The sequence below is a fragment of the Plectropomus leopardus genome, chromosome 11 (genome assembly GCF_026936395.1).
Source record: "Plectropomus leopardus strain MGB_pleo_1.0 chromosome 11, ASM2693639v1, whole genome shotgun sequence".
NCBI classification, from domain to species: Eukaryota; Metazoa; Chordata; class Actinopteri; order Perciformes; family Serranidae; genus Plectropomus; species Plectropomus leopardus.
In genome coordinates this window covers 38,004,466-38,019,379 of record NC_142186.1, presented here as the reverse complement: position 1 = coordinate 38,019,379, position 14,914 = coordinate 38,004,466, and the positions used below count along the sequence as shown (strand labels likewise).

Sequence of the window (14,914 nt, the reverse complement as noted above, 5' to 3'; positions counted from 1 at the left end):
CCCCTAACCCTAACCCTAACCCTAACCCTAACCCCTAACCCTAACCCTAACCCTAACCCTAACCCCAACCCTAACCCTAACCCTAACCCTAACCCCTAACCCTAACCCCAACCCCAACCCCCCACCCCAACCCTCACCCCTAACCCAACCCTAACCCCCAACCCTAACCCCAACCCTAACCCTAACCCTAACCCTAACCCTAACCCTAACCCTAACCCTAACCCTAACCCCAAACCCAACCCAAACCCCAACCCCTAACCCCAACCCCAACCCCTAACCCTAACCCTAACCCTAACCTAACCCTAACCCAACCCTAACCCCAACCCAACCCTAACCCCAACCCTAACCCAACCCCTAACCCCAACCCTAACCCAACCCCTAACCCCAACCCCAACCCCAACCCTAACCCCAACCCTAACCCCAACCCCAACCCCAACCCTAACCCTAACCCTAACCCCTAACCCTAACCCTAACCCTAACCCTAACCCCTAACCCCTAACCCTAACCCCTAACCCTAACCCTAACCCTAACCCCTAACCCTAACCCTAACCCCTAACCCCTAACCCTAACCCCAACCCCAAACCTAAACCCAACCCTAACCCTAACCCTAACCCAAACCCTAACCCCAACCCCAACCCTAACCCCAACCCCAACCCTAACCTCCAACCCACCCTAACCCCAACCCCTAACTCCTAACCCTCACCCTCACCCCCACCCTAACCCCCACCCCAACCCCAACCCCCTAACCCTAACCCTAACCCTAACCCTAACCCTAACCCCTAACCCTAACCCTAACCCTAACCCTAACCCTAACCCTAACCCCAACCCCTAACCCCTAACCCCTAACCCTAACCCCCAACCCTAACCCCCACCCCAAACCCTACCCCCAACCCTAACCCTAACCCTAACCCTAACCCTAACCCTAACCCTTAACCCTAACCCTAACCCTAACCCTAACCCTAACCCTAACCCTAACCCTAACCCTAACCCCTAACCCTAACCCCAACCATAACCCTAACCAACCCTAACCCCAACCCCAACCCTCACCCCAACCCCAACCCCTAACCCCTAACCCTAACCCCTAACCCCAACCCCCCCAACCCCAACCTAACAACCTCAACCCTAACCCTAACCCCAACCCTAACCCCTAACCCCTAACCCCTAACCCTAACCCTAACCCTAACCCTAACCCTAACCCTAACCCTAACCCTAACCCTAACCCTAACCCTAACCCTAACCCTAACCCTAACCCTAACCCTAACCCTAACCCAAAACATAATAATAATTGGTTTCATAAAAACATAATCATAACTAATTGGGTTCATAAAAACACATACATTATTAAAAATTTCATTTGGAAAACATAGGGTTAAAAAATTATGGGGTAGACCTATTCCTTTAAATATCATAATTCATTTATAAACACAATATATAACTCATTTCATTTCATTTGGAACACATAGGGTTAAAACAGAAGGGGTGGTAATCAAAAACTAAAAGAAACTCAAGTAACATGTTAAATGCACAAAGCAAAACATTGCATGAAAAACAGAGGGTATAAATAGAGGGAGAGTGATAGGGAGCTCATTCTCTTGTTGAACACCAGACAGTCAACATCATAGGGAACACAGTCATTGCAGCTAACCAGCATAGTTTTCTGTGTGCCAGACCTGAGGAAGACCCGGGAAGGGTCGAACGCTGCTTTTTTTGGCACACCTTCCTTAGTTGTTCAGTTTTAGAACATTATAAGAGTTTTTTTGTTTTTTTTCATTAAAAAAATTAAAAAATAACAAAAAAAATTCAAAAACTTAAAAAATAAATTAAAAAAAGTTGTTTTTTGGAAAAACGCCATGGATGGCGGATGGACAGTTGTCCATTATGGGAGGGGGCGTCGACCTGCCCGCCAGCCCAGATGGGACCAAGGTTTTGACGCCCGCAGGGGGATGGACCGGGCACCACGCTTCCCTTCTGGGAGGAGAGTCCCCTACCCTAGCCGGCCAGTGCCTCCCCCTAGGATGGTCCAGAATACCGGTCCCCAGTCCCGGCCAGATGCAGCGGTAGTTGGTCAAACCAACCCACGACCGCCCGGAGGTGGTTTTCTCCAGCGGGCCAGGGGTCCAGTTAGACGCGAACCAGCTGACCCCCAGTTTGGGAAACTGGTTCAGAACTGCATGGGGTGGTGAAAATGGTTCACCATCTGCAAAATGTGGCTCCCAAGCCTGGGAAGCCAGAGCCCCGTATGATTGCCAGGATGGTGGAAATCTTGTCGGACATGATTAAACCGGCGGCTCCCACACAGCGTACGGTGGACATGATCACTGGGAACGCTAAGAACTGGGGCTATAATACTTTTTTAATTCTGATGGAACATTATGAAACACGCCTCGAAGAACTTCTGGGGGAACTGGCTGATCTCCTCACCCCTGAGTGGAAGACAGCTTTCGAGGTTGCTGTTCGTTGGGCTAAACGAAATCTGCCCCGCATCACACAGGATGTGATTGATCACGCCGAGGCCCTTATTACAGCCAGGGCGGACACCGGAGAACCGGTACAAGTGCAGGCCCCGCAACAAAGGGAGGTCACGGTCCAGACAACACAGCCAAGGGAGCCACGGCAACCTATTGCCAGGAGCTCAGTGGCCACTATGACCGACCGAACTGACCAGGGGCTAGAGGAGCAACAAAGCCCTCAGTGGGCAGAACCTCCCGGTGAGCAGAGGGAAGTGAGGAGGAGGATGAGAGCGACTGCAACTCAGGTTGTGGCTGAAGACAATCTTCTTCAGACTGAGGAACCTGAATTGGCAGAGGAGTTGGGAGCGTGGGGATCCCCATTCCCAGCCCCACCCACTCAGACCTGGTGGCCCTCTTCGATGAGCTGCAAGCCGAAGAAGAAAGAGAGGAGGCGGAGGCGCAGGCTCCTCAGACCTTAAGGCGAGTCACCGCCCAGGTCCATCGAGAGGCCGGCCCACCGGAGGATGTTTTTGAAGAGTCTTTTGACCATTTCACCGCTCCAGAGCCACAAAGGTCAAGGGTTTACAGACACCCAAATACACAAAGAAAATTGACAGATTGGAGCTTGGTGATCGAGAAAAAGTGGCTAATTATTGGAGACTCTAACCTTTGCAGTCTACCAGATTTTTACAACAAAAACTTACAGGTTGAGAGCTTTCCAGGGGGCCATTTCCGTCACGGACAGGCCCTCATGGAGAAGACTGTGGCCCCAACCGATGTGGCAGTTGAAAAGATCATTTTATCATTCGGCATCAATAGCAGGGGGAATAAGTCCAAAGAGACAACTGTTAAAAATGTACAGGGTGCGATCAGATCTACAAAACGAAAATTTCCCTACGCAGACATCTGGATCCCCCTTGTGAATTTTTCTTCTACCCTCCCCGCAGACGAAAGGGAGAATCTCCAGACTCTAAACGAGCACATCGAAAGAAACATGCCCTTCATCCCCTCCTTCCTGACGATAAGTTTCAGACGGAGGCTGATGACGTGCATTGGACGTCTGATACTGGAAGTGCCATGTTTGACCATTGGATGGCATTTTTAAACTCCCGCACCCCCTGAGTCTGGAACAGGAGGGGGTGGAGGGAGTACAGTCCTTCCATTCTCAAGACGTGGTGGTTTTGGCAAAAAATTTCAAACTTTCCAGACCACAATACGACTTGTTAAGCAAAGGTTTATCGTTTGTTCCGACTCTGACTATAGGCAGGGATCAAAAATCGCAACTTCAATTGGATATGCAGAATTATCATAGAAAGATCAAATTAGCTACATACTTTAGAAATTCGAAGAAAACACAACAATTACCTTTCATCGGACCGTCAAATTGGACACCACCATTACATGAGTTGCCGCCAGACGTCAAAAAACTAATTGATGGAGATTTGGAGAACTTTAAAAAACATTACAAATTGACTCAAGAAAAATTGAATATTTCATTAGTAGAAGCACAAGCTTTGAGGGAATTAAAAAACACCAAACATATAGTAATAAAGCCAGCGGACAAAGGGTCGGCTGTTGTGATTTTAAGCAGAGAACAGTACATATTTGAAGTTGAGCGACAACTAAATGACAGGACCTATTACAGGAAATTGGATAAACCAATGTATATGGAGACTATTCCTATAGTAGTCAAGATTGTAGACTCTTTGAAAAAGAAACACTTTATTAATGCCAAACAGAGACAATATTTGATTGGGAATTTACAGCCAAGAGAAAGAAGATTTTACATTTTACCAAAAATTCACAAAGCTCCAGAGAAATGGACAATCCCATATGAGGTCCCCCCAGGGAGACCTATAGTTTCAGACTGCGGTAGTGAGACATATTTCACGGCAGAATATTTAGATTATTATTTGAATCCGTTGTCAATTAAACACCCTGCTTATGTCAGAGATACTTATCATTTTATTGAAATTGTTAAAAGTTTGAGGATCCCTTCAGATTTCTATTTCTTCTCCATGGATGTAGATAATTTGTACACTAATATCCCAATTCAGGCGGGCATCAACTGTGTCCAAAAGATTTTTGAAAAATATCCTGACCCAAAAAGGCCGGATGACAATTACTGAAATTACTAGAAATCAATTTGACACGAAACGATTTTATGTTTGATGGGAAATTTTACTTACAAATTAAAGGTACAGCCATGGGAAAGAAATTTGCCCGGCTTATGCCAACATTTTCATGGCCTATTGGGAAGAGGAGGTTCTTTCAAAATGTGAGAAGAAGCCAACACATTACTTACGTTACCTGGATGATATATGGGGAATTTGGATGGGATCTGAACAAGAGTTTGAAGAATTTGTGAAAATTTTAAATTCCATGATCCGTCAATCAAGCTTAAAACAGAACTTAATAAGCAATCTATAGATTTTTTGGATACCACGGTATTTAAAGGACCAGATTTTCTCACAGATTTTAAATTGGATGTTAAGGTTTATTTTAAAGCCACAGATACACACGCGCTGCTTCATAAAAATAGCTTCCACCCAAAACACACCTTCAGGGGTTTAGTAAAATCGCAGATTCTTAGATTTAACCGTATTTGCACTAAAGAAGAATATTTCAGGGAAGCGGTGACTATTTTGTTTAAGGCCTTGCGGAAAAGAGGATATTCTAGAACCTTTTTGAGGCATTGTCTAAAAACATATCAAGAAAAGAGAGAGAAGGATCATGGGAATTTAATTCCTCTCATTACAACATTTTCTTCAATTAGTAAGACTCTCAACACAAAATTTAAGGCTAATTTTGAGAACATGATAGGCCAAGAGGGAATAATTCCAAACTCAAGGGTTATCTCGGCATATAGAAGAAATAGAAATTTGTCGGACTTCTTGGTTCAGGCCAAGTTACCGTCTTTGAATGTGGAGAAACCCCAGATGCTTGAAACACAATTCTCCAGACGGAAATTTATCAAAAATGAGAAGGAAAAATCAGTTATCAGAATCCAACAAGGATTCAATCCGAAATCGAGAAATTGTATTTATGTTTTATTTTGTGTTAAGTGCGGAATTAAATATGTTGGAGAAACAAAAAATACACTGTCCACACGTATGACACAGCATAGATATAATGTAAGGAACAAAAAAGAAGTGGACACGCTTTTAGTTCAACATTTTTTGAAACATGGTTTAGCTGCTATGAGGATGGCTGGGTTACAAAGAGACATTAATTGGACGGATTGGGAACGAAAGAAGAGGGAAAGGTATTGGATTTATTTATTGAGTACCAGGGAACCATTTGGGTTGAATATCAAGAACGATTAGAGTCATGTGGAGGTTATAGATTAACCCTGATCCCAATTAAGGCCCTAAACCTAACTCTATCCCTCAACTAACCCCAACCCCAACCCCAACCCTAACCCCAACCCCAACCCTAACCCCTAACCCTAACCCTAACCCCAACCCCAACCCTAACCCCTAACTCTAACCCCTAACCCTAAAACCCTAAACCTCTAACCCTAACCCCTAACCCCTAACCCTAACTCCTAACCCCAACCCCAACCCCTAACCCTAACCCTAACCCCTAACCCTTAACACTAACCCTAACCCTAACCCAACATTAAAAGAATAAATAAATAAATAATTGATTTCATAGATGAAAACAAAAGAAAGATTATACTTATTACAATTGGCAAACATAGGGTTAAAAATTTGGTAGGGGAAAGTTCATCTAAAAGTTATATTCTATTTAAAACCATAAACATCAATAATTGGGTTCATTAAAACATAAAAACATATAAAACATATAAATTAATGAATATTTCATTTGGCAAACATAGGGTTAAAGAATTTTGTGGGCAGGGCTATTGGTTTAAGTACTATATTTCATTTAAAAACACACTAAGTAAGGGCATAATTGGCTTTGCATAGAAGTGAATTGGGATAAATACATACAATTGGCAAATATAGGGTTAAAAATTTGGGGGTGAGGAAAATTCATTCAAAGGGTATATTCTATTTCAAAACATAATAATAATTGGTTTCATAAAAACATAATCATAACTAATTGGGTTCATAAAAACACATACATTATTAAAAATTTCATTTGGAAAACATAGGGTTAAAAAATTATGGGGTAGACCTATTCCTTTAAATATCATAATTCATTTACAAACACAATATATAACTCATTTCATTTCATTTGGAACACACAGGGTTAAAACAGAAGGGTGGTAATCAAAAACTAAAAGAAACTCAAGTAACATGTTAAATGCACAAAGCAAAACATTGCATGAAAAACAGAGGGTATAAATAGAGGGAGAGTGATAGGGAGCTCATTCTCTTGTTGAACACCAGACAGTCAACATCATAGGGAACACAGTCATTGCAGCTAACCAGCATAGTTTTCTGTGTGCCAGACCTGAGGAAGACCCGGGAAGGGTCGAAACGTCGTTTTTTTTGGCACACCTTCCTTAGTTGTTCAGTTTTAGAACATTATAAGAGTTTTTTTGTTTTTTTTCATTAAAAAAATTAAAAAATAACAAAAAAAATTCAAAAACTTAAAAAATAAATTAAAAAAAGTTGTTTTTTGGAAAAACGCCATGGATGGCGGATGGACAGTTGTCCATTATGGGAGGGGGCGTCGACCTGCCCGCCAGCCCAGATGGGACCAAGGTTTTGGACGCCCGCAGGGGATGGACCGGCACCACGCTTCCCTTCTGGGAGGAGAGTCCCCTACCCTAGCCGGCCAGTGCCTCCCCTAGGATGGTCCAGAATACGGTCCCCAGTCCCGCCAGATGCAGCGGTAGTTGGTCAAACCAACCCACGACCGCCCGGAGGTGGTTTTCTCCAAGGGCCAGGGGTCCGGGTTAGACGCGAACCAGCTGACCCCCAGTTTGGGAAACTGGTTCAGAACTGCATGGGGTGGTGAAAATGGTTCACCATCTGCAAAATGTGGCTCCCAAGCCTGGGAAGCCAGAGCCCGTATGATTGCCAGGATGGTGGAAATCTTGTCGGACATGATTAAACCGGCGGCTCCCACACAGCGTGGTGGACATGATCACTGGGAACGCTAAGAACTGGGGCTATAATACTTTTTAATTCTGATGGAGCATTATGAAACACGCCTCGAAGAACTTCTGGGGAACTGGCTGATCTCCTCACCCCGGAGTGGAAGACAGCTTTCGAGGTTGCTGTTCGTTGGGCTAAACGAAATCTGCCCCGCATCACACAGGATGTGATTGATCACGCCGAGGCCCTTATTACAGCCAGGGCGGACACCGGAGAACTGCACAAGTGCAGGCCCCGCAACAAAGGGAGGTCACGGTCCAGACAACACAGCCAAGGGAGCCACGGCAACCTATTGCCAGGAGCTCAGTGGCCACTATGACCGACCGAACTGACCAGGGGCTAGAGGAGCAACAAAGCCCTCAGTGGGCAGAACCTCCCGGTGAGCAGAGGGAAGTGAGGAGGAGGATGAGAGCGACTGCAACTCAGGTTGTGGCTGAAGACAATCTTCTTCAGACTGAGGAACCTGAATTGGCAGAGGAGTTGGGAGCGTGGGGATCCCCCATTCCCAGCCCCACCCACTCAGACCTGGTGGCCCTCTTCGATGAGCTGCAAGCCAAGAAGAAAGAGAGGAGGCGGAGGCGCAGGCTCCTCAGACCTTAAGGCGAGTCACCGCCCAGGTCCATCGAGAGGCCGCCCATCGGAGGATGTTTTTGAAGAGTCTTTGACCATTTCACCGCTCCAGAGCCACAAAGGTCAAGGGTTTACAGACACCCAAATACACAAAGAAAATTGACAGATTGGAGCTTGGTGATCGAGAAAAAGTGGCTAATTATTGGAGACTCTAACCTTTGCAGTCTACCAGATTTTTACAACAAAAACTTACAGGTTGAGAGCTTTCCAGGGGGCCATTTCCGTCACGGACAGGCCCTCATGGAGAAGACTGTGGCCCCAACCGATGTGGCAGTTGAAAAGATCATTTTATCATTCGGCATCAATAGCAGGGGGAATAAGTCCAAAGAGACAACTGTTAAAAATGTACAGGGTGCGATCAGATCTACAAAACGGAAATTTCCCTACGCAGACATCTGGATCCCCCTTGTGAATTTTTCTTCTACCCTCCCCGCAGACGAAAGGGAGAATCTCCAGACTCTAAACGAGCACATCGAAAGAAACATGCCCTTCATCCCCCTCCTTCCTGACGATAAGTTTCAGACGGAGGCTGATGACGTGCATTGGACGCCTGATACTGGAAGTGCCATGTTTGACCATTGGATGGCATTTTTAAACTCCCGCACCCCCTGAGTCTGGAACAGGAGGGGGTGGAGGGAGTACAGTCCTTCCATTCTCAAGACGTGGTGGTTTTGGCAAAAAATTTCAAACTTTCCAGACCACAATACGACTTGTTAAGCAAAGGTTTATCGTTTGTTCCGACTCTGACTATAGGCAGGGATCAAAAATCGCAACTTCAATTGGATATGCAGAATTATCATAGAAAGATCAAATTAGCTACATACTTTAGAAATTCGAAGAAAACACAACAATTACCTTTCATCGGACCGTCAAATTGGACACCACCATTACATGAGTTGCCGCCAGACGTCAAAAAACTAATTGATGGAGATTTGGAGAACTTTAAAAAACATTACAAATTGACTCAAGAAAAATTGAATATTTCATTAGTAGAAGCACAAGCTTTGAGGGAATTAAAAAACACCAAACACATAGTAATAAAGCCAGCGGACAAAGGGTCGGCTGTTGTGATTTTAAGCAGAGAACAGTACATATTTGAAGTTGAGCGACAACTAAATGACAGGACCTATTACAGGAAATTGGATAAACCAATGTATATGGAGACTATTCCTACAGTAGTCAAGATTGTAGACTCTTTGAAAAAGAAACACTTTATTAATGCCAAACAGAGACAATATTTGATTGGGAATTTACAGCCAAGAGAAAGAAGATTTTACATTTTACCAAAAATTCACAAAGCTCCAGAGAAATGGACAATCCCATATGAGGTCCCCCCAGGGAGACCTATAGTTTCAGACTGCGGTAGTGAGACATATTTCACGGCAGAATATTTAGATTATTATTTGAATCCGTTGTCAATTAAACACCCTGCTTATGTCAGAGATACTTATCATTTTATTGAAATTGTTAAAAGTTTGAGGATCCCTTCAGATTTCTATTTCTTCTCCATGGATGTAGATAATTTGTACACTAATATCCCAATTCAGGCGGGCATCAACTGTGTCCAAAAGATTTTTGAAAAATATCCTGACCCAAAAGGCCGGATGACGAATTACTGAAATTACTAGAAATCAATTTGACACGAAACGATTTTATGTTTGATGGGAAATTTTACTTACAAATTAAAGGTACAGCCATGGGAAAGAAATTTGCCCCGGCTTATGCCAACATTTTCATGGCCTATTGGGAAGAGGAGGTTCTTTCAAAATGTGAGAAGAAGCCAACACATTACTTACGTTACCTGGATGATATATGGGGAATTTGGATGGGATCTGAACAAGAGTTTGAAGAATTTGTGAAAATTTTAAATTCCCATGATCCGTCAATCAAGCTTAAAACAGAACTTAATAAGCAATCTATAGATTTTTTGGATACCACGGTATTTAAAGGACCAGATTTTCTCACAGATTTTAAATTGGATGTTAAGGTTTATTTTAAAGCCACAGATACACACGCTGCTTCATAAAAATAGCTTCCACCCAAAACACACCTTCAGGGGTTTAGTAAAATCGCAGATTCTTAGATTTAACCGTATTTGCACTAAAGAAGAATATTTCAGGGAAGCGGTGACTATTTTGTTTAAGGCCTTGCGGAAAGAGGATATTCTAGAACCTTTTGAGGCATTGTCTAAAACATATCAAGAAAAGAGAGAGAAGGATCATGGGAATTTAATTCCTCTCATTACAACATTTTCTTCAATTAGTAAGACTCTCAACACAAAATTTAAGGCTAATTTTGAGAACATGATAGGCCAAGAGGGAATAATTCCAAACTCAAGGGTTATCTCGGCATATAGAAGAAATAGAAATTTGTCGGACTTCTTGGTTCAGGCCAAGTTACCGTCTTTGAATGTGGAGAAACCCCAGATGCTTGAAACACAATTCTCCAGACGGAAATTTATCAAAAATGAGAAGGAAAAATCAGTTATCAGAATCCAACAAGGATTCAATCCGAAATCGAGAAATTGTATTTATGTTTTATTTTGTGTTAAGTGCGGAATTAAATATGTTGGAGAAACAAAAAATACACTGTCCACACGTATGACACAGCATAGATATAATGTAAGGAACAAAAAAGAAGTGGACACGCTTTTAGTTCAACATTTTTTGAAACATGGTTTAGCTGCTATGAGGATGGCTGGGTTACAAAGAGACATTAATTGGACGGATTGGGAACGAAAGAAGAGGGAAAGGTATTGGATTTATTTATTGAGTACCAGGGAACCATTTGGGTTGAATATCAAGAACGATTAGAGTCATGTGGAGGTTATAGATTAACCCTGATCCCAATTAAGGCCCTAAACCTAACTCTATCCCTAACCTTAACCCCAACCCCTAACCCTAACCCTAACCCCTAACCCCTAACCCTAACCCCTAACCCCTAACCCTAACCCTAACCCCTAACCCTAACCCCTAACCCTAAAACCCTAAACCCCTAACCCTAACCCCTAACCCCTAACCCTAACCCTAACCCCAACCCCAACCCCTAACCCTAACCCTAACCCCTAACCCTTAACACTAACCCTAACCCTAACCCAACATTAAAAGAATAAATAAATTAATAATCGATTTCATAGACGAAAACAAAAGAAAGATTATATTTATTACAATTGGCAAACATAGGGTTAAAAATTTGGTAGGGGAAAGTTCATCTAAAAGTTATATTCTATTTAAAACCATAAACATCAATAATTGGGTTCATTAAAACATAAAAACATATAAAACATATAAATTAATGGATATTTCATTTGGCTAACATAGGGTTAAAGAATCTTGTGGGCGGGGCTATTGGTTTAAGTACTATATTTCATTAAAAAACACACTAAATAAGGGCATAATTGGCTTTGTATAGAAGTGAATTGGGATAAATACATACAATTGGCAAATATAGGGTTAAAAATTTGGGGGTGAGGAAAATTCATTCAAAGGGTATATTCTATTTCAAAACATAATAATAATTGGTTTCATAAAAACATAATCATAACTAATTGGGTTCATAAAAACACATACATTATTAAAAATTTCATTTGGAAAACATAGGGTTAAAAAATTATGGGGTAGACCTATTCCTTTAAATATCATAATTCATTTACAAACACAATATATAACTCATTTCATTTCATTTGGAACACACAGGGTTAAAACAGAAGGTGGTAATCAAAAACTAAAAGAAACTCAAGTAACATGTTAAATGCACAAAGCAAAACATTGCATGAAAAACAGAGGGTATAAATAGAGGGAGAGTGATAGGGAGCTCATTCTCTTGTTGAACACCAGACAGTCAACATCATAGGGAACACAGTCATTGCAGCTAACCAGCATAGTTTTCTGTGTGCCAGACCTGAGGAAGACCCGGGAAGGGTCGAAACGTCGTTTTTTTTGGCACACCTTCCTTTGTTGTTCAGTTTTAGAACATTATAAGAGTTTTTTTGTTTTTTTTCATTAAAAAAATTAAAAAATAACAAAAAAAATTCAAAACTTAAAAATAAATTAAAAAGTTGTTTTTGAAAAAACGCCATGGATGGCGGATGGACAGTTGTCCATTATGGGAGGGGCGTCGACCTGCCCGCCAGCCCAGATGGGACCAAGGTTTTGGACGCCCGCAGGGGGATGGACCGGCACCACGCTTCCCTTCTGGGAGGAGAGTCCCCTACCCTAGCCGGCCAGTGCCTCCCCTAGGATGGTCCAGAATACCGGTCCCCAGTCCCGCCAGAGTGCAGCGGTAGTTGGTCAAACCAACCCACGACCGGCCCGGAGGTGGTTTTCTCCAAGGGCCAGGGGTCCGGGTTAGACGCGAACCAGCTGACCCCCAGTTTGGGAAACTGGTTCGTAAACTGCATGGGGTGGTGAAAATGGTTCACCATCTGCAAAATGTGGCTCCCAAGCCTGGGAAGCCAGAGCCCCGTATGATTGCCAGGATGGTGGAAATCTTGTCGGACATGATTAAACCGGCGGCTCCCACACAGCGTACGGTGGACATGATCACTGGGAACGCTAAGAACTGGGGCTATAATACTTTTTTAATTCTGATGGAGCATTATGAAACACGCCTCGAAGAACTTCTGGGGGAACTGGCTGATCTCCTCACCCCTGAGTGGAAGACAGCTTTCGAGGTTGCTGTTCGTTGGGCTAAACGAAATCTGCCCCGCATCACACAGGATGTGATTGATCACGCCGAGGCCCTTATTACAGCCAGGGCGGACACCGGAGAACCGGTACAAGTGCAGGCCCCGCAACAAAGGGAGGTCACGGTCCAGACAACACAGCCAAGGGAGCCACGGCAACCTATTGCCAGGAGCTCAGTGGCCACTATGACCGACCGAACTGACCAGGGGCTAGAGGAGCAACAAAGCCCTCAGTGGGCAGAACCTCCCGGTGAGCAGAGGGAAGTGAGGAGGAGGATGAGAGCGACTGCAACTCAGGTTGTGGCTGAAGACAATCTTCTTCAGACTGAGGAACCTGAATTGGCAGAGGAGTTGGGAGCGTGGGGATCCCCCATTCCCAGCCCCACCCACTCAGACCTGGTGGCCCTCTTCGATGAGCTGCAAGCCGAAGAAGAAAGAGAGGAGGCGGAGGCGCAGGCTCCTCAGACCTTAAGGCGAGTCACCGCCCAGGTCCATCGAGAGGCCGGCCCATCGGAGGATGTTTTTGAAGAGTCTTTTGACCATTTCACCGCTCCAGAGCCACAAAGGTCAAGGGTTTACAGACACCCAAATACACAAAGAAAATTGACAGATTGGAGCTTGGTGATCGAGAAAAAGTGGCTAATTATTGGAGACTCTAACCTTTGCAGTCTACCAGATTTTTACAACAAAAACTTACAGGTTGAGAGCTTTCCAGGGGGCCATTTCCGTCACGGACAGGCCCTCATGGAGAAGACTGTGGCCCCAACCGATGTGGCAGTTGAAAAGATCATTTTATCATTCGGCATCAATAGCAGGGGAATAAGTCCAAAGAGACAACTGTTAAAAATGTACAGGGTGCGATCAGATCTACAAAACGGAAATTTCCCTACGCAGACATCTGGATCCCCCTTGTGAATTTTTCTTCTACCCTCCCCGCAGACGAAAGGGAGAATCTCCAGACTCTAAACGAGCACATCGAAAGAAACATGCCCTTCATCCCCCTCCTTCCTGACGATAAGTTTCAGACGGAGGCTGATGACGTGCATTGGACGTCTGATACTGGAAGTGCCATGTTTGACCATTGGATGGCATTTTTAAACTCCCGCACCCCCTGAGTCTGGAACAGGAGGGGGTGGAGGGAGTACAGTCCTTCCATTCTCAAGACGTGGTGGTTTTGGCAAAAATTTCAAACTTTCCAGACCACAATACGACTTGTTAAGCAAAGGTTTATCGTTTGTTCCGACTCTGACTATAGGCAGGGATCAAAAATCGCAACTTCAATTGGATATGCAGAATTATCATAGAAAGATCAAATTAGCTACATACTTTAGAAATTCGAAGAAAACACAACAATTACCTTTCATCGGACCGTCAAATTGGACACCACCATTACATGAGTTGCCGCCAGACGTCAAAAAACTAATTGATGGAGATTTGGAGAACTTTAAAAAACATTACAAATTGACTCAAGAAAAATTGAATATTTCATTAGTAGAAGCACAAGCTTTGAGGGAATTAAAAAACACCAAACACATAGTAATAAAGCCAGCGGACAAAGGGTCGGCTGTTGTGATTTTAAGCAGAGAACAGTACATATTTGAAGTTGAGCGACAACTAAATGACAGGACCTATTACAGGAAATTGGATAAACCAATGTATATGGAGACTATTCCTACAGTAGTCAAGATTGTAGACTCTTTGAAAAAGAAACACTTTATTAATGCCAAACAGAGACAATATTTGATTGGGAATTTACAGCCAAGAGAAAGAAGATTTTACATTTTACCAAAAATTCACAAAGCTCCAGAGAAATGGACAATCCCATATGAGGTCCCCCCAGGGAGACCTATAGTTTCAGACTGCGGTAGTGAGACATATTTCACGGCAGAATATTTAGATTATTATTTGAATCCGTTGTCAATTAAACACCCTGCTTATGTCAGAGATACTTATCATTTTATTGAAATTGTTAAAAGTTTGAGGATCCCTTCAGATTTCTATTTCTTCTCCATGGATGTAGATAATTTGTACACTAATATCCCAATTCAGGCGGGCATCAACTGTGTCCAAAAGATTTT

General features: G+C 43.3%; 1 protein-coding gene and 2 pseudogenes across 1 annotated transcript; all 3 read left to right on the top strand.

Annotated features, from left to right (window-relative positions):
* Positions 1-1,850: 1,850 nt before the first annotated feature.
* On the top strand, positions 1,851-3,760 carry LOC148188365 (uncharacterized; annotated as a pseudogene).
* A 4,077-nt stretch (positions 3,761-7,837) lies between these two features.
* Positions 7,838-8,952, top strand: LOC148188364 (uncharacterized). The gene is made up of 2 exons (XM_088084915.1): positions 7,838-8,102; positions 8,205-8,952. Exons 1-2 carry the CDS (start codon positions 7,838-7,840, stop codon positions 8,762-8,764), a joined length of 825 nt encoding a protein of 274 aa, XP_087941041.1. The 3' UTR covers positions 8,765-8,952.
* Positions 8,953-12,563: 3,611 nt separating this feature from the next.
* Positions 12,564-13,951, top strand: LOC148188363 (uncharacterized; annotated as a pseudogene).
* The last annotated feature ends 963 nt before the right edge of the window (positions 13,952-14,914 follow it).